The sequence below is a fragment of the Neoarius graeffei genome, chromosome 14 (assembly GCF_027579695.1).
Source record: "Neoarius graeffei isolate fNeoGra1 chromosome 14, fNeoGra1.pri, whole genome shotgun sequence".
NCBI classification, from domain to species: Eukaryota; Metazoa; Chordata; class Actinopteri; order Siluriformes; family Ariidae; genus Neoarius; species Neoarius graeffei.
In genome coordinates this window covers 49479401-49498929 of record NC_083582.1, presented here as the reverse complement: position 1 = coordinate 49498929, position 19529 = coordinate 49479401, and the positions used below count along the sequence as shown (strand labels likewise).

The 19529-nt window shown below is 40.0% G+C and overlaps 3 protein-coding genes across 3 annotated transcripts; 2 read left to right on the top strand and 1 right to left on the bottom strand.

The window, feature by feature from the left end:
* The first annotated feature begins 329 nt into the window (after window positions 1–329).
* prr15lb (proline rich 15 like b) lies at window positions 330–644 on the top strand. The gene has a single exon (XM_060938864.1). It carries the CDS (start codon window positions 330–332, stop codon window positions 642–644), a length of 315 nt encoding a protein of 104 aa, XP_060794847.1.
* A 4169-nt stretch (window positions 645–4813) lies between these two features.
* pnpo (pyridoxamine 5'-phosphate oxidase) lies at window positions 4814–11004 on the bottom strand. Its single transcript, XM_060939897.1, has 7 exons — window positions 10617–11004; window positions 7212–7336; window positions 6966–7065; window positions 6801–6854; window positions 5755–5883; window positions 5591–5661; window positions 4814–5412 (listed from the first exon to the last, which is right to left on the bottom strand). The coding sequence occupies exons 1-7, from the start codon at window positions 10794–10796 to the stop codon at window positions 5247–5249; spliced, it is 825 nt and encodes a 274-aa protein (XP_060795880.1). The 5' UTR covers window positions 10797–11004; the 3' UTR covers window positions 4814–5246.
* On the top strand, window positions 10340–18348 carry mrpl10 (mitochondrial ribosomal protein L10). The gene is made up of 5 exons (XM_060939898.1): window positions 10340–11160; window positions 11520–11689; window positions 15765–15929; window positions 16041–16185; window positions 16283–18348. The coding sequence occupies exons 1-5, from the start codon at window positions 11121–11123 to the stop codon at window positions 16531–16533; spliced, it is 771 nt and encodes a 256-aa protein (XP_060795881.1). The 5' UTR covers window positions 10340–11120; the 3' UTR covers window positions 16534–18348.
* Window positions 18349–19529: the final 1181 nt, after the last annotated feature.

The window sequence follows — 19529 nt, the reverse complement described above, 5'->3', positions numbered from 1 at the left end:
TGTGTGTGTGTGTGAGTGCAAGTAAATAAGTAAAACTTAAAACTGCTCATTTGAGAAAAAAAAGAGGGAAGAAAACTTGACATTTACAGTGTAAATAAAATGCAAATCAAACAAAAAATAGAAGTGTAAATAAAATTAAAAAATAGATTATTTAAATTGTACATGTGCAGAAGAAAATTAATGATTTAACAGTGAGCAGCATTTAGGCTTTACAGATCTCCCTACAGAAAGGGGAGCAGCTGTAGAGTTTGATTTTGCATGAGCCATAACTCAATATGTGCCATAAAATCATCTCTATTGCAGGTCCAAAGTTTTGTCTTGTACAAGTTATGGCTGGCCCTGCCTGGTTGAATCTAACCTTCTTGAGGAAAAAGTCATCCGAGTCCAAGGTCCTTTATGAAATCCCAGCCGAATATGGAAACAACACCGGCAATAAAGAGCTGTCCAGCCCTCCTCAAAGCACAAATAACGCTGGCAGTCAACTTGAAGCCAAACTGGAAAAGATTGTGGACCAGTCTGCCACCAAAAGCTGTCATTTCAAAGTCTCTCACTCTGGCCGTTTCAAAGAGAAAAAGAAGGTTCGATCAAGTTTGACTGAAAATTCCAACATCTTCAACGAACACAACAGGACTGATGAGAAATAGCACACATTCTTAAAAAGGAGATGCTTTTCATTCATATACTGTATGTCCACACCTGCACACAGTCTGTTTTTTTTTAATTAGTGAATTCAAATTGATATACACACAATGGAATAATAGCTGATATATTGCTGCAAACCTTCCTCCTTCATCTTATCTAGTCATAAAACCAGAGATACTCTTACACAAGGCATTTTAGAGATAGACTGATTTTATTTTATGGGACATCTTATACAAGCACCATTGAATAGATCTAATGAAGAGGTGTTCTGATATCAGAAAATTTGAAGTGTGGGATATTTGCTCAGTGTACAAAGACATATATGAGCATTCTTAAAGAAAACTCATTTAAAGCTCAATTTGTAATATTACTTAATCAGACTTGTTTTATGTACATTTTAACATACTGATTGGATTGCTTGTTGAAGACAAAAGTCTAATTGTGTATTGATTATGTGATGTACTGGATGTTTAAGCAAAGGCAGTAGAACAGACATTTTCAAGGTTTTACTTTATCAGGACATTTACACAGGGCAGATGTTGTAAACCAATCTACTTTAGTGCTGCTGTGACTCATTGTAATAATCAAGCAACTAACAAAAGAAAACTGTTCTCACTGTAAAATAAACTGGGGCTAACTGCAGTATCATTTGCTACAGCACTGCCATCTACTGGCCTTCCAACTGCTGAACAACACATTACTCTTAAACCCACGGTGGTGCTCGAAAGTTTGTGAACCCTTTAGAATTGTCTATATTTCTGCATAAATATGACCTAAAACATCATCAAATTTTCACACAAGTCCTAAAAGTAGATAAAGAGAACCTAGTTAAACAAATGAGACAAAAATATTATACTTGGTCATTTATTTACTGAGGAAAATGATCCAATATTACATAGCTGTGAGTGGCAAAAGTATGTGAACCTCTAGGATTAGCAGTTAATTTGAAGGTGAAATTAGAGTCAGGTGTTTTCAATCAATGGGATGACAATCAGGTGTGAGTGGGCACCCTGTTTTATTTAAAGAACAGGGATCTATCAAAGTCTAATCTTCACAACACATGTTTGTGGAAGTGTATCATGGCACAAACAAAGGAGATTTCTGAGAACCTCAGAAAGTGTTGCTGATGCTCATCAGGCTGATAAAGGTCACAAAAACCATCTCTAAAGAGTTTGGACTCCACCAATCCACAGTCAGACAGATTGTGTGCAAATGGAGGAAATTCATGACCATTGTTACCCTCCCCAGGAGTGGCCGACCAACAAAGATCACTCCAAGAGCAAGGGGTGTAATAGTCGGCGAGGTCACAAAGGACCCCAGGGTAACTTCTAAGCAACTGAAGGCCTCTCTCACATTGGCTAATGTTAAATGTTCATGAGTCCACCATCAGGAGAACACAATGGTGTGCATGGCAGGGTTGCAAGGAGAAAGCCACTGCTTTCCAAAAAGAACATTGCTGCTCGTCTGCAGTTTGCTAAAGATCATGTGGACAAGCCAGAAGGCTATTGGAAAAATCTTTTGTGGATGGATGAGACCAAAATAGAACTTTTTGGTTTAAATGAGAAGCATTATGTTTGGAGAAAGGAAAAAACACTGCATTCCAGCACAAGAACCTTATCCCATCTGTGAAACATGGTGGTGGTAGTATCATGGTTTGGGACTGTTTTGCTGCATCTGGGCCAGGACGGCTTTCCATCATTGATGGAACAATGAATTCTGAATTATACCAGCAAATTCTAAAGGAAAATGTCAGGACATCTGTCCATGAACTGAATCTTAAGAGAAGGTGGGACATGCAGCAAGACAACAACCCTAAGCACACAAGTCGTTCTACCAAAGAATGGTTAAAGAAGAATAAAGTTAATGTTTTGGAATGGCCAAGTCAAAGTCCTGACCTTAATCCAATCGAAATGTTGTGGAAGGAACTGAAGTGAAGAGTTCATGTGAGGAAACCCACCAACATCCCAGAGTTGAAGCTGTTCTGTATGGAGGAACGGGCTAAAATTCCTCCAAGCCGGTGTGCAGGACTGATCAACAGTTACTGGAAACATTTAGTTGCAGTTATTGCGGCACAAGGGGGTCACACCAGATACTGAAAGCAAAGGTTCACATTTTTGCCACTCACAGATATTGGATCATTATCCTCAATAAATAAATGGCCAAGTATAATATTTTTGTCTCTTTTATTTCACTGGGTTCTCTTTATCTACTTTTAGGACTTGTGTGAAAATCTGATGTTTTAGGTCATATTTATGCAGAAATATAGAAATTCTAAAGGGTTCACAAACTTTCAAGCACCACTGTAGTGTACTGGGGACAAATTAAAGGAAATCCCAGTGGCTCTGTGATGTTGTCAGAGATCTGGATTGGGTTTAGGTTATTCCCATCACCTTTATCCTGTGAACAAACCTCTCTCTCCTGATGGGAATGGTCTCTTGCAAATGCTTTGATCCATATGAAAATGTCAAGAAATTGTTTTGGTCTTCACAGTCACCAGACTTCAACTCCAATATGAGGGAATATAATTTGAGAGGAATGATCTTCAGGTCACTTCAGTACAGTTGCAGAGACTCAAATAACTTTTCCCTTGCTACACTACAGTTAAAAAAAAAAAAAAAAAAACCTTGGGTAAAATGGTTGGTAAGAGTTTTATTCATTTCACCTTGACTTAAGTTTTCTTGTAGAACCAGTTGAGATCCTTTATCTGGTAAAATATCATTCAGATTTCTATCAAATTAAGTTGTAGTTAAATTTGTTTGAAAAAAAAAAGGTTTCTCTGGGAATTCTATTTAGGGATATCACTGCTGTGCCACCAAATGCCACCAAAGATCACCTTACTAAACTTCAGCGAGTCCAAAACAAGGCAGCACGTCTTGTTCTTCAATGTTCCTACACAACAAACATCAATTACATGCACTCAGTTTTACAATGGTTAAGAGTGGAGGATAGGTTTTATGTCTCCTTATTAACAGCAACCTGGGCAGTTTTACATAACAAGACTCCATTAAATCACTATAATCTGCTCTATAAAAGTTGTGACATTCATACATATAACACAAGGCTTGCAGCAGCAGGGCGACTGAGCGTCCCAAAGATTAATACTAATGCATTTATATGCACTGTTGAATACAGATCAATTAAAGCATGGAATAAGCTGCCAATCAAGTTAACTACATTGAATAGTAAAGTAGTTTTCAAAAAACACGTAAAAAAATATCTGAGCCTATCATATATAAAATAGGTTAATATAGAATCGAGGTAGAGATTTTTCAGGTTTAAAATCATTATTAAAGTAATTAAATTATATGTTTTTTTTTGTCTTCAATTGATGGTTGATTGAATGAATGTATTGAATTGTATAGAATTTTAACTGTATATGATTTTATTGTTGGACCCCAGGAAGAATAGCTGGGTTTGTGCCCAGCTAATGGGGATCCTAATAAACTAACAAACTAACTAACTAACTAACTGCTGTAATAGCAAGTGGCACGGTAGTGTAGTGGTTAGTGCTGGCGCCTCACAGCTAGAAAGTTCTGGGTTTGAGCCCAGTGGCCAATGGGGGTCTTTCTGTGTGGAGTTTGCATGTTCTCCCTGTGTCTGTGTGGGTTTCCTCCGGGTGCTCCAGTTTCCCCCACAATCCAAAGACATGCAGGTTAGGCTAATTGGTGGTTCTAAATTGACTGTAGGTGTGAATGGTTGGGTGTCTGTGTGTCAGCCCTGCGATGATTTGGCGGCTTGTCCAGGGTGTACCCCACCTCTTGCTCATAGTCAGCTGGGATAGGCTCCAGCTTGCCCGTGACCCTGCACAGGATAAGCAGTTACGGATAATGGATGGACAGCAATAGCAAAGAAATCTGCTCCAACTGTGCTTAAGTAGCCCAGCTGTAAACACGCAACCTCTTCCAGTCATGGCTGTGATCTGGCAGCCAGATTCAGAAAATTTCATCACCGTTATTCCTAGTGGGACAGACGAAGCATGGACCATTATTCCCTTGCTATCAGAGATGTAACTAAAAATCAAACAATAAAAGTAGAATCGTAAAATGTATTTTAACCCAAATGATGACATTATCTACAATAGAGACAATATCAACCAGTTAGGTGTATCATCACCACCAATACTGACCTTTGCAATACTAATGTGCAAATAATCACAATAACAAACCACAACTCTCAGGAATTCCAGATCAGCTTTATGTGAGAATTTTGAGAACTTCTTGCATTTGCCAAAAAACAAACAAACAAAAACCCTCCTTAGTTACAACATACAAAAGCAACAAAGCTTTTGACAGAAAACAAGTTACTCAAATTCATAGTACCATACCAAGTGAAAATGTCTCCTGCTTTCTTTGTGTTATATTCTGTGTTATTTAGGACGGAGTACAGGCATCACAGTCAGTCAATCAATAACCTATTGAACAGACTCAAACATTACAGACAAACATTTAAAGCTACTCATTTTACAGGACAATAACAATTTGTCTGAAACAGATAAAACTACAACTTTAACAAAGTGGCATATCTTACCAAAATAAGAGACATCTGTGTTCAGCTTAACTTCTTAATATACTGTAATTAATCCATGAAATGATAAGCGTTTCCTATCAGGGTGCTAACCGGTGGTACACCCAGCCTCCCTCAGCCTGATGTTGCATCTCCTGGAGTTCAGTCTCGCCTTCCTTAACTCTTGTAAAAACAATACGATCATGCAGTCTGTTGGTTTGGCCTTGCCAGAACTCAATCAGATACGGCTTGACAATGTAGCCTCCCCTACACAAAAAACAACAAAACACTGGATAGTTATGATAAAAAATAACCATGAATCAAAGGAAAATGTCAGAATAACTGCCGTGAAAGGAAACATTCAGTGTTCATCTCTGATTATTTCCCGCCTCATAACCAAATTGAACTCCTACTTGGTAAAGCTACTTGGTTCTTTGACACGTACCAGTAATCCGGTATGGGGACCTCCGAATCCTTGTATTTCTCCTCCAACTTTGCATTCTTCTCTCTTAGGTACTGAGTAAAATATCAGGCCATTAACACAGGACTTTGCATCCATTTAAACGGCACAGCTTGGTACAGAATGGAGACGAGAAATTGTTTGCTCACCTGTCTGTCAGGTATCAAGCTGCTCTGCTTGCTCACAACTGCACCGATCTGACTGCTCTTGGGTCTCAAATGAAAATACTCGGCAGAAATCTGACGTGTGGTTTTCTCCACAGTGCCTTCAATACGAACCTGTCGGGGGACAAGTTTACATTTGTAAAGAAATAAGCTACCCTAGAACCCAGATCTTATAATTATTGGCACCTTTCATAAAACATACACTGTTCATTTAAATTAAATAATATGGATCTACTTTATTGTACATATATAGAAGACATTTTAATCTGCATATGTATTTTTTTTATCTTGTGCATTAGAGTCAACTATCAGTCTCTAATACAGTATGTTCCCAAAGTAAAAGATGGCAAAGGGATTTCATATGTATGTAACCTCATTTATTAATCGGAGAAACAAGTCATATATTTCCTGGAAGTATTCAATTATAGACAGTTTTCTTTAAAGTGTTAAAAGGGGTAACTTTAAAGTCTTCTTTAGAGGTAACAATAATTCTGCTACACATGCTTTTGCATGAAATGCTATTATTGTAATTCTTATAAAAAAATATCATTAGAAGAAAGTTACATCAAATGACCAAACGTATACAGACACCTGACCATCACACCCACCTGTGGGTCTTTTCCAGACTGTTGCAATAAAGTTGAAAGCACACAGTTATCTAGACTGTTTTGTATGCTGGAGCATTATAATTATAATTTCTCTTCATTGGAACTAAGGGGTCCAAACATGTCCCAGCATGACAATGCGCCTGTGCACAAAGCACTGTCCATGAAGACATGGCTTGCCAAGGCTGGTGTAGAAGAACTGTACCTGACCTCACTTATGCCCTCATGGTTCGAAAATCTAGTGCAAAGACTTCCCAGAAAAGTGGGGGTTATTATAACAGTAACAGGCATCCACATATTTTTGGCCATATTGCGTATTTGGAATTATCTGTAATGTTTATTTTTATACAATTATTTTGTCCATTCTCTTTATTCCAATAATCCTGCAGTATGTCAAATGAACATGTACTGTATGTATACACTCACCTGCTTATTCAGTGGTTCCCAGTAAAATACAAGACAGGCATGGGGATTTATCTCCTACAAGAATGGATTAAAAAATGGACCATGTAAATTTTATGTGATTCTGACTTTGAAACAAGCTATAAGGAGATCAAAAACAGTTGAGAAAGACTGTTTGGAAAGACTCACCAACTCTTTACCTTTACGGCTTTCGTAGTTTGTGAAGAAGCGGAAGCCCTCGTTACTGTAACCTTTCAGCAGCACCATTCGAGCAGACGGCCTCGCGTCCCTTTAGACATGACAAATTACAAAATCTGGAGCAAACCAATGCCTAAGTGTTGCACATGCATCAGTCACACAGAAGCCTATTATTTAGGTTCTTAAAGTGAAGCACGACTCCTCTTCAAATAATAACAGAATGCATAACATTCTCACTTGGTTGCTGTTGCAAGGCACATGGCGTTGGCCTCACCAATTTCAGGGCACTTTGTTGCTTGATCAAACCACTCGCCAAATTGCTTAATAGGGTTGAGGGAAATGAGCTGATCCTCTTCAAAAGACTGTGGGGTTAAAGGAAAACTGCCATGAATATGCCTGGGTCCAGGGTTCCCACTCTGTGTGAAATGTCAAACTCCGTGACTGAATTTCCCATGATCTACAGTGGTGCTTGAAAGTTTGTGAACCCTTTACAATTTTCTATATTTCTGCATAAATATGACCTAAAACATCAGATTTTCACACAAGTCCTAAAAGTAGATAAAGAGAACCCAATTAAACAAATGAGACAAAAATATTATAATTGGTCATTTATCTATTGAGGAAAATGATCCAATATTACATATCTGTGAGTGGCAAAAGTATGTGAACCTTTGCTTTCAGTATCTGGTGTGACCCCCTTGTGCAGCAATAACTGCAACTAAACGTTTCCGGTAACTGTTGATCAGTCCTGCACACCGGCTTGGAGGAATTTTAGCCCATTCCTCCGTACAGAACAGCTTCAACTCTGAGATGTTGGTGGGTTTCCTCACATGAACTGCTCGCTTCAGGTCCTTCCACAACATTTCGATTGGATTACGGTCAGGACTTTGACTTGGCCATTCCAAAACATTAACTTTATTCTTCTTTAACCATTCTTTGGCAGAACAACTTGTGTGCTTACAGTCGTTGTCTTGCTGCATGACCCACCTTCTCTTGAGATTCAGTTCATGGACAGATGTCCTGACATTTTCCTTAGAATTCACTGGTATAATTCAGAAGTCATTGTTCCATCAATTATGGCAAGCCATCCTGGCCCAGAAGCAGCAAAACAGGCCCAAACCATGATATTACCACCGCCATGTTTCACAGATGGGATAAGGTTCTTATGCTGGAATGCAGTGTTTTCCTTTCTCCAAACATAACACTTCTCATTTAAACCAAAAAGTTCTATTTTGGTCTCATCTGTCCACAAAACATTTTTCTAATAGCCTTCTGGTTTGTCCACGTGATCTTTAGCAAACTGCAGATGAGCAGCAATGTTCTTTTTGGAGAGCAGTGGCTTTCTCCTTGCAACCCTGCCATGCACAACATTGTTGTTCAGTGTTCTCCTGATGGTGGACTCATGAACATTAACATTAGCCAATGTGAGAGAGGCCTTCAGTTGCTTAGAAGTTACCCTGGGATCCTTTGTGACCTCACCGACTATTACACACCTTGCTTTTGGAGTGATCTTTGTTGGTCGACCACTCCTGGGGAGGGTAACAATGGTCATGAATTTCCTCCATTTGTACACAATCTGTCTGACTGTGGATTGGTGGAGTCCAAACTCTTTAGAGATGATTTTGTAACCTTTTTTCAGCCTGATGAGCATCAACAACGCTTTTTCTGAGGTCCTCGTAAATCTCCTTTGTTCGTGCCATGATACACTTCCACAAACATGTGTTGTGAAGATCAGACTTTGATAGATCCCTGTTCTTTAAATAAAACGGTGCCCACTCACACCTGATTGTCATCCCATTGATTGAAAACACCTGACTCTAATTTCACTTTCAAATTAATTGCAAATCCTAGACGTTCACATACTTTTGCCACTCACAGATATGTAATATTGGATCATTTTCCTCAATAAATAAATGACCAAGTATAATATTTTTGTCTCATTTGTTTAACTGGGTTCTCTTTATCTCCTTTAGGACTTGTGTGAAAATCTGATGATGTTTTAGGTCATATTTATGCAGAAATATGGAAAATTCTAAAGGGTTCACAAACTTTCAAGCACCACTGTATAATGAATGGAAAAGCAGGTTGCCTTTATGCTGAGACAAAAACCAGTCACAGTATTTTAAAAATACATCAACATGTGAGGTTTATTTAAAAGCTCACAGACAATTCCAGTGCAAAACAAAGTTTTCCCTGCTTAAATATAGTGAAATAACCTGATAAAGAAAAAAAAATACTACATGGAAAACATTGCATTTTGATAAATGGTAACTAAAATTTAAACATGCTTAAAAAGAGTCCTTTGACTTTCCATGTATGACTTTTAAAAGTTCCAGAAATTCCACAACTCGTGTTTTACCTGTAGGTCTCTTCAGAAAAAGGGCTTGTATCAGGTTGTGTGTGATACTGTCTGATATGGTGCTCATGAATACATGCACCTGTTTCATTAGTAGTACATTATATTTTGACAGCTGGATCATAATAATTTGACAAACTGATCAGGCGGGCCGGCTCTGTGGTCAGCATGAAGCTGGACTCTCTGGTGACGGTGGCAGAGAAGAGGTCTATGGACAAACTATTGAACATCATGGACGATGACGGTTACCCTCTGCACACCATCATCAGCAACCAGAGGAGCCTGTTCAGTGACAGAATGCTCCTTCCCAAGTGCAGGACGAACAGACTTAAAAATTCCTTTGTCCTTCACGCCATCAGACTGTACAACTCCTCTCTGGGGGAGAGGACAGAGGACGGGAAGGAGCAGTAGCCTAGCCTGACAATCAGCAATACTGGACAATGTGCAATATAATGTGCAATATCTCTCCTGCTGCCCCCCTTTTTTTCTTCTTTTCCCCTTTCTTCCCCCCTTCCCTATATCTTATTCTTTTTATATTGTATATGTAAATATTTAGGCGGCACGGTGGTGTAGTGGTTAGCACTGTCGCCTCACAGCAAGAAGGTTCTGGGTTTGAGCCCCGTGGCCGGCGAGGGCCTTTCTGTGCAGAGTTTGCATGTTCTCCCCGTGGGTTTCCTCCGGGTGCTCCGGTTTCCCCCACAGTCCAAAGACATGCAGGTTAGGTTAACTGGTGACTCTAAATTGACCGTAGGTGTGAATGTGAGTGTGAATGGTTGTCTGTGTCTATGTGTCAGCCCTGTGATGACCTGGCGACTTGTCCAGGGTGTACCCCGCCTTACGCCCGTAGTCAGCTGGGATAGGCTCCAGCTTGCCTGCGACCCTGTAGAACAGGATAAAGCGGCTAGAGATAATGAGATGAGATGTAAATATTTAATTTATCTAGAAGTTTTTTCTCTATTTTATATTCTCTTTTTATTCTGTAATGATACTGCTGGAATCTTAATTTCCCTGAGGGAACCCTCCCAAAGGGATCAATAAATTTCTAATCTAATCTAATCTAATCTAATCTAATCTAATCTAATCTAATCTAATCTAATCTATGCACCTGCCATCATATAACACACCTCCAAATACTCTGTTAATGCCAAAAGATAAACATTAAACAAGTTTTCTGTTTACAAACTGGAGCTGTAATTCAGTTTGTTATGCTATGTGTTATGTGCTGGGTCTCAGCCACTGCACAGCCGAGTTCAGGTGCAAAGATCAGTTATAAACATGCACATTACCTCCTTATCGTCTTTATATTTCTTTCTCATGTCACTCAGATCCATTTGCGTGTCCTTATCCGTCGATTTCGTGCAGAAATGGAAAGCAGGTGAGGTGTATGTGAGTGAATATCCAGGTGAGATAACCTGCCCAGGGTTACTGATCAACTTCAAAACACTGAAGCTCAACAGACGTCTCATGCTGTCGTGGCTGTGACGTAATCACGTCGCCGCAAAAGAACACAAACCGAGATGTTGAGTTTGGTCGCAAAATATGACACCCGGCTGACTGGTACAACAAAAGTCCGTTTGGAGTTTGCTTTAATAGCAGTTATAAATAGTATATTTACCTCCTAAAGAAAGCAACATCTTGCTTTTTATCACATGGACTAGTATATCCACTTTTACATAGGTCCAGATTTGCAAATCATTCACTTACAAGAACACGGCATGGAAATGTTTTGAAGCTCAGCTCTGCGGAAACGCAGGAGGACCGGTATCCGCTAACGTCACATCCGGTACAAGATGGCAGCGACCTTGTGTGGCAGAATAATTACCAAAACAGGTATTTTTTTCCTCGATTAATGTATTGCATGAAATTTAGAATTGTCCAAATTCTAATTAATTCCTACTTTTTTTAAACTGTATCTTAGTATCCCTGTGTACTTTTTAACTGAGTAATTTAATTAAAATCGCGTCTCTTTGGTCTGTACATGCTATTTTTTTTTTTTTATATATATATTTGCTCATTTGGATGGAGAGTTTACCCAAAGTGAATTACAGCTCCATCTTCTAAACAGTATGATCTATTCCAGTGTTCTTCAGGCAAATGTTGTTGTAGAAGTATTTGTATAAGAATATTTATTTAATTTTTCCAGTCCATCATGATGAATAATACTAACTGTGTTCTTTATACCCTTGCAGGATGTCTGCCTTTGGTTCAGAGTGTGCGTCATGGCTCCAAGGCTGTAACCCGTCACAGAAGGCCCATGCACTTTCTGAAGCAGAAGCTAATGGCTGTTACAGAATACATTCCCCCAAAACCTGCTGCTCCTCCTGGAGCTCTCGCACCACGCAGCCGGAAGACTGAAGAGGTCAGTGATAACTAAACCAGCTTGGAGCATTTAATAGTGAGCTCAGTGGTGTAACAGGAAGTGTCAGCCTTTTATTATATTCATATATTTAGAAAAATCAAATGTCGTTTTCTAAATGATTATAAGTAGTGCATTTTTTTCATGTATAAATTACACACCCTTCCTAGAACTGCCACCTTATTGTGGTGGAGGGGTTTGTGTGCTTGAATGATCCTAGGAGCTATGTTGTCGGGGGCATTATGCCCCTGTTAGGGTCTCCCAAGGCAGACAGGTCCTAGGTGACAGGCCAGACCAAGAGCAGTTCACCAAAACCCTTATGGATAAAAAAAAATCAAGGACCGTGATGTCGCCTGGTATGGCGCAGCCGGGGCCCCACCCTGGAGCCAGGCCCGGGGTTGGGGCTCGTATGCGAGCGCTTGGTGGCCGGGCCTTTGTCCATGGGACCTGGCCGGGCTCAGCCTAAAGCGGTGATGTGGGCCCGCCCTCCTGTGGGTTCACCACCCACAGAGGTAGCCGTAGGGGGCTGGTGCAATGTGGATTAGGCGGCAGTCGAAGGCAGGGGCCTCGACGACCTGATCCCCAAACACAGTGGCTAGCTGTTGGGACATGGAATGTCACTTCACCGGGGGGGAAAGAACCTGAGCTTGTGCGGGAGGTTGAGAGGTACCGGCTAGAGATAGTCGGGCTCACCTCCACGCACAGCTTGGGCTCCGGAACCCAGCTCCTCGAGAGGGGCTGGACTCTCCACTTCTCTGCTCCTCCTACTCAAGCGAGTAGGACGCTTCTTTGCTTTGCTCCTGCTTTCTTGGGCTTTATTTCTATACTTTACTTTCTCATTTTAATTTCCACTATTTTTTTCATTTTATTTTTCATCTTTATAAGTTGGGGCGGCACGGTGGTGTAGTGGTTAGCACTGTCGCCTCACAGCAAGAAGGTCCGGGTTCGAGCCCCGTGGCCGGCGAGGGCCTTTCTGTGTGGAGTTTGCATATTCTCCCCGTGTCCGCGTGGGTTTCCTCCGGGTGCTCCGGTTTCCCCCACAGTCCAAAGACATGCAGGTTAGGTTAACTGGTGACTCTAAATTGACCGTAGGTGTGAATGTGAGTGTGAATGGTTGTCTGTGTCTATGTGTCAGCCCTGTGATGACCTGGCGACTTGTCCAGGGTGTACCCCGCCTTTCGCCCGTAGTCAGCTGGGATAGGCTCCAGCTTGCCTGCGACCCTGTAGAACAGGATAAAGCGGCTAGAGATGATGAGATTCCACATTTCTGTTATAATAACCACTACATTTCAGGGATTTTCTTATTCAGCCACAAGAGCATTAGTGATGTCGGGCAGGAATCCAAGGTCTTTAGAGATTAGATTAGATTAGATAAAACTTTATTGATCCCTTTGGGAGGGTTCCCTCAGGGAAATTAAGATTCCAGCAGCATCATTACAGATAAACAGAGAAAAGAAGTAGAGAAAAACTTCTAGATAAATTAAAATAAATTAAGTATTTACATATACAAATATAAAAGAATAAGATATGAGGAAGGGGGGAAAGGGGGTAGAAGTGGGGATAGGGTAAGTGTGTGTGTGTGTGCGTGTGGGGAAGCAGGAAAGATATTGCACTTTATATTGCACATTGTCCGGTATTGCTTATTGTTAGGCTACTGCTCCTTCCCGTCCTCTGTCCTCCTGTTACCCCCCCCCCCCCCGAGAGGAGTTGTACAGTCTGATGGCGTGAGGGACAAAGGAGTTTTTGAGTCTGTTCGTCCTGCACTTGGGAAGGAGCATTCTGTCACTGAACAGGCTCCTCTGGTTGCTGATGACGATGTGCAGAGGGTGACTGTCATCGTCCATGATGTTCAATAGTTTGTCCGTAGACCTCTTCTCTGCCACCGTCACCAGAGAGTCCAGCTTCATGCCGACCACAGAGCCGGCCCGCCTGATCAGTTTGTCCAGCCTGGATGTGTCCTTCTTGGATTTGCTGCCCCCCCCCCCCAGTACACCACGGTGTAAAACAGGACACTGGCGACCACAGGATAGAACATCCACAGGAGTTTCCTGTAGATGGTAAAGGACCGCAGCCTCCTAAGGAAGTATAGCCTGCTCTGTCCCTTCCTGTATAAGTGATTGGTGTTACAAGTCCAGTCCAGCTTGCTGTCCTGCCACAGCCCGAGGTACTTGTAGGAATCCACAGCCTCCACCTCGACTCCCTCGATCAGAACTGGTCGTGACCTTGGTCTGGACCTCCCAAAGTCAATGACCAGCTCCTTGGTCTTCGAGGTGTTGAGCTACAGATGGTTCCTGTTGCACCACACAGCAAAGTCCCTCACCAGGCTCCTATACTCCTCCTCTCTGTTGTCACTGATACACCCAACGATGGCTGTGTCAGTTGGGTGTGAGGGGTTGAGATCAGGTCTTTGTGCAGGCCATTCAAGTTGAACCTTGGCCAACTTTGGACCTCGCTTTGTGCACAGGAGCATTGTCATGCTGGAACAAGTCAAGTTTATTTGTATAGCGCTTTAAACAACAGACATTGTCACAAAGCAGCTTCACAAAAAAGTAAAGACTTTTAAACATGAGCTAATTTTATCCCTAATAAATTTATTTATCCCTAATGAGCAAGCCTGTGGTGACGGTGGCAAGGAAAAACTCCCTCACGTGGCATGAGGAAGAAACCTTCAGAGGAACCAGACTCAAAAGGGAACCCTTCCTTATTTGGGTGATAACAGATAGCATAATTATAAATAACTTTGATTATAAGTAACTTGCTTCAATAACTTTGTCATAAATTACAACTGTGTAACCAGGAAATTCATTAGTTTTATCATAAAGTCTGTTTTGTTGAAGTTATTAACTGTTTATTGATGGAGACTTGAGTGTAAAATTGTTCATGACAGCTACAGTCCTAAATTTATCATGGCGATTGGTTTGGGCCACTTAGTTCCAGTGACAGGAAATCATAATGTTAAAGTGATCGTAGAAAATTGTTTGCTTCTTTGCAGCAAAACTTTGTGGCAACAGTTTGGGGAAGCTCATGTGGGTGTGATGGTCAGGTGTCCTCAAACTTTTAGTCACATAGTGTATATTCACAGTTCAAAGCTTTGAAATACATGATGTTAATACATTTGCCCTATATAAAATAGGGGCTAGAAACAATTTATTTCCTTTAAGTGCCTCATTATAACTCCCAGAAAACAAAATCTCCAGTCAGATTACAACTGTATGATCTCACTACCATAATAAACAGTCCAATTATAATACGTTATGATGGAATTGTATGTTAAATCCCAACTGGAAAATGTAATAAGTGAGTGTTTTTCTATTGATTTCTGTATGTCAAATTTGAGGTTAAAATTGTAATGTGAACTATTATTCAAAGTTAAAAATTTAAATTCTAGAATGTTATCTCTCCATTAATGTGTCTTTTATAGGATATTGGTACCAGTGAAAAGTTCGGGGACACCTTTTAATCCAATGGTTTTCCTTTATTTTTATTAATTAAAAGACACTTCATGTTTTAAAGTAATGATTGATGTCGTTTCTCTTTACTTAGCTGAGCGGTTCTTGATGTAATATGGATTACTACAGTTGTGAAATAGGGCTATTTACTATATTTTATTATTTACTATTTGATGATAAATTGCACTCATTAACTTTTGACGAGGCACCTGCTAATTGAAAAGTATTCCAGGTGACTACCTCATGAAGCTGGTTAAGATAATGCCAGTAGTGTGCAAAGCGTCATCAAGGTAAACGGTAGCTACTTTGAAGAATCTAAAATGTGGAACATGTTCTTTTAACACTTTTTTTTTTTTAACCACATAATTCCTTATATGTTCCATATGTTATTTCATACTTTCGATGTCTTCAGTATTGTTCTACAATGTAGAAAATAGTCACAATACAGAAAAACCTATGAATGAATAGGTATGTCCAAATGTTTGATTGGTACTGTAAATTAATTTTTTTCTATAATGAACATCATTTGGAGGCAAAAGAGACGGGTGCTATTTGGTTCTTGAATGTTCTTGAACTACGGAATGCAATTTTGACTGTTTGACTAATTTGTGATTCTTAATTTCCTGCAGGAAAGTAGTCTGTTGAGGCTCTTAAAGAGAAACCTGGAGACAGTCTTTAAAGAGTGTAAGATGATTGCTGTGCTCCAAAACAATGCCACCAATGCTGAGGACATGTTGATGCTGAAGCACAGGCTAAAGAAACATGACATCACTATTAAATTTTTCCCCAACCAGGTAATGACTGATTTCAATGAACTGCAAACTGTCTTCTGTGTTGCAGAGCTTTAAACTGTTAAGTATTTTTCATAAATGCTTTTTTTTTTTTTGGCTTTCTTGCTTTTTAAGGTGGTGAGATCCTTTCTTCCTGGCAGTCCGTATAGCAACATGCAGCCTCTGTTCATTGGACAAACTGTGTTGTTTGTCAGCAAAGAGCCAAAAGTGAAGGAAATGTTACAAGTGTTGAGGAATAGTCCTCAAATGGTACTCTTGGGTGAGATTTTCATCCTTATTAACAGGCTGCATAACTGTCTTCAACATTTTTTCCATCTTGGGTTCTGCAACAGGGTGACAAAAATTTGTTTTTCCAGGTGCCTGTATTGAGAACACGCTACTCTCACGAGAAGGGATTCTTAACTACTCCAAGCTACCGTTCATGCGTACTCTCCATGGTGAGCTGGTTGGAGGTTTGACCTTGATGACTTCCCACACTGTTTCTATGCTGCATCGGCACCCTGCGTACCTCTCGGCTCTCCTGCAGCAGTATATCAAACAGCAGCAGCCTGCAGGCAGTGCCCAGCCCGAGGCAGCACCTAAAACTGAGGAAACAGCCTCATTGTAATTATTTGCCCTCGAAGAGGCTGAAGAAATTTCTTATCCGTCAGCGTGAACTCTGATAAAGAACAGTAATGCCGTGTAGACATAAATATGCCGTGTGTTTATGGATTGATCAGTGGAAGACTCAACATAAAGAGATACTTAAATCTGACATCTTACATCTTATTATTGGTGGCCCTGTCACCTGGTTCTTTTATTATATAAAATTGTAGATTTATCTGATATCACAAACAGCAGTGTTTGATGGACAAATAAATGGTGGTAAAGTCGTTTTTTTGGATGAATAAAATAATATTTCTGGACGAGAAATTTGTAGAATATTTAGAAGAAACATTGGATTCCACCACAGGTGATACATCTGGTCTCATGGATCCTGTTATTAATCTCTGAATTATCTTCTCATTATGTCTTTCTGCCACATTAAACATCTATATTGAGCAACAATTAATATTTAAAGGAATAACCCATACAATTAAGCTAGTATCTCACTGAGCTGTGACAGCTTGCGACAAATTGCGAACGTCATTCGCGAGAGAGTTTCAAAAGTGTTTTGAAACATTCGCGGGGCTTGTCAATTTCCTCACATGAGTTGCAAAGTGTCGCTCCTTTGTCGCTGAAATTTTGAACATGTTCAAAAAATTTGTGCGACAAAATTTCTCTCAAAATAGCCGCAAATGCGTCGCTGGTGTCGCAAAGCCGTCGCGAACCCTTCTCAAGCCAGTTTCCGTGAGGCTTCCTCTACTTCCCTGCCTGCTGAGGGAAAGCCGGGCTGCGACAGTCTGCGACTAGTTGGGGACACGACAATTGCAGTAAAATATGCGAATATCAATTTAGTGTGGTTCCAAGTGAAAATTGTTGCTAATTCGCATATTTTATCGCAATTGTTGTGTCTCCAACTAGTCGCAGCCCAGTGAGATACTACCCTTAGTTCTGTTTTGAGCTCAAACATAGTTTTTGTTATCCCCCGCTGGTCGAAAGGCCCGAAGGGGGATTATGTCGTGGCAATGTCTGTCCGTCCGTCCCAGGAAGGGTGCTCACCTTCTGAAATCAACTCCTCTCACAATTTTTGGAGGAATTTCATGAAACTTGGCAAAACGCATTGTTATATGTCTGTAATATGCATATTGTTATTTTGTTCAATTCGGTCGCATTTTACCAGAGTTGTGGCCCTTGACTAACAACCTTGTACTTTCACAATTTCATGAAGGTGTGCTTGCCTTCTGACATCAACTCCTTTCATGATTTTTGGACGAATTTCTTGAAGCTTGGCAAAAGGCCTTGCTATATGACGGTAATACGCAGATTACGATTTAATTTCATTTGTGAAAATTTTACCAGAGTTTTGACCCTTGATTAAATAACTTGTACTTTGACAATTTTCATGAGGGTGTGCATTCTTCTGAAATCAATTCCTCTCACAATTTGTGGAGGAATTTCATGAAACTTGATAGGATTCTTTGTTATATGTCGGTAATATGCATATTGCAATTTCATTCAATTCAGTCGCATTTTACCAGAGATATGGCACAGTTGCCAGTGGGGGATATCGTGCTCTCAGAGCACTCTTGTTTTGTTTGTTTGATAAATGCATTTCTTCTTCTAAAAAGTAATGGATTCTAAATTGTCAGCACTCTTTCAAATAATATTTTGAGATGTCTTCCCTGGAGAAAATAACAGCAGAGTCTCTTTTTGTAATGTCTAATAAGATTGGTGAAATTTGTAGTGTCCCTCTATCTATTTTATTTCATTTGGTTTGTGTATGTGGACTTGCCTCATCAATTCAGATCCCAGGTTTATAATAAAGTTCAAACCCAGACAATGAGATTGTCATTGCAAAACATTGTTTTTGTTATTATCGGTTTGTGTTGATTTGGAAGTATGCTTAGTTCATCTTTTTAAAAGCTCTATGGGCTAGTCTGGATCTCCTGGCAGAGGCAATCAGGCTATGGGCTGAAATATCATCATGCCATCTTCACAAGAATCTCTGAACCACCAAAACTGTCAAAACTACTCCAAAGCATCAGTGATGCACACTGTAAAGTATGGTAGTGTATGTTGTATGCTGATGGTGCGAATGACCAAAATGTTTGACATGTTGATCTCACAGCCACAACACATGATGCCATTTGTAGTTTAATGACACTTGGTGAAATTCAGGCACTGTATATCTTTAGATGCTATAAAGAAGGGTTTGTTTCTTGCAAAACTGTCAATTGCAATATTGAACTAAATTGTAATTCTAAAACTATGATCTTTGGGCTCTTTCACCTTCCTTCCCTAGTCTCCTCACCATGTTCAGGGACAGTGCGTTCAGGGGTCCAAATAATGCCATGTTTTTTGTTGTGTTTTTTTAACCTCTGCCAACTGTTGGAGGAGGTTATGTTTTTACCTCCATTTGTTTGTTTGTCTGTTCCCAACGTAACTTGTAGTGAACAGATTTTGATGAAATGTTGAGGAAAGATGGGCCATGGACCAAAATACAGTTGATTAGATTTTGATGCAAATACAGATATGTATACAGATCCAGGATTTTTTTTTTTGTCTGTTCCCAACATGACTCAAAAAGTACTGAATGAATTTTGGTGTACAGCTTTAGTATTGTCCTAGGTTCAAATGATTTGATGTTGATAATATGGTGGAGGTAATGTATACACTCTACTGAGCGTTCTTCTAATTTCGGCTGTTTTAGCCATGGGAAGCTTTTTGTCTTGGCCCTAATTGTAAGTAATAGTGATTTTTTTTCTTTGTTTTTATTCCATGATAATGTATGAAAAAAGGTTTTACATGTGTGCAACCTCATATTTATACACATGGAGAGTTCCTTGGGGAAATTATACATTTTATTAGTACAAAGAAACAAAATTTGTCCTTTCATTTAAATGGAAAATATGAACTACTGTGTGTAATGTTTATTTCCTATATTTTATGAAGGGGCGGCACGGTGGTGTAGTGGTTAGCGCTGTCGCCTCACAGCAAGAAGGTTCTGGGTTCGAGCCCCGG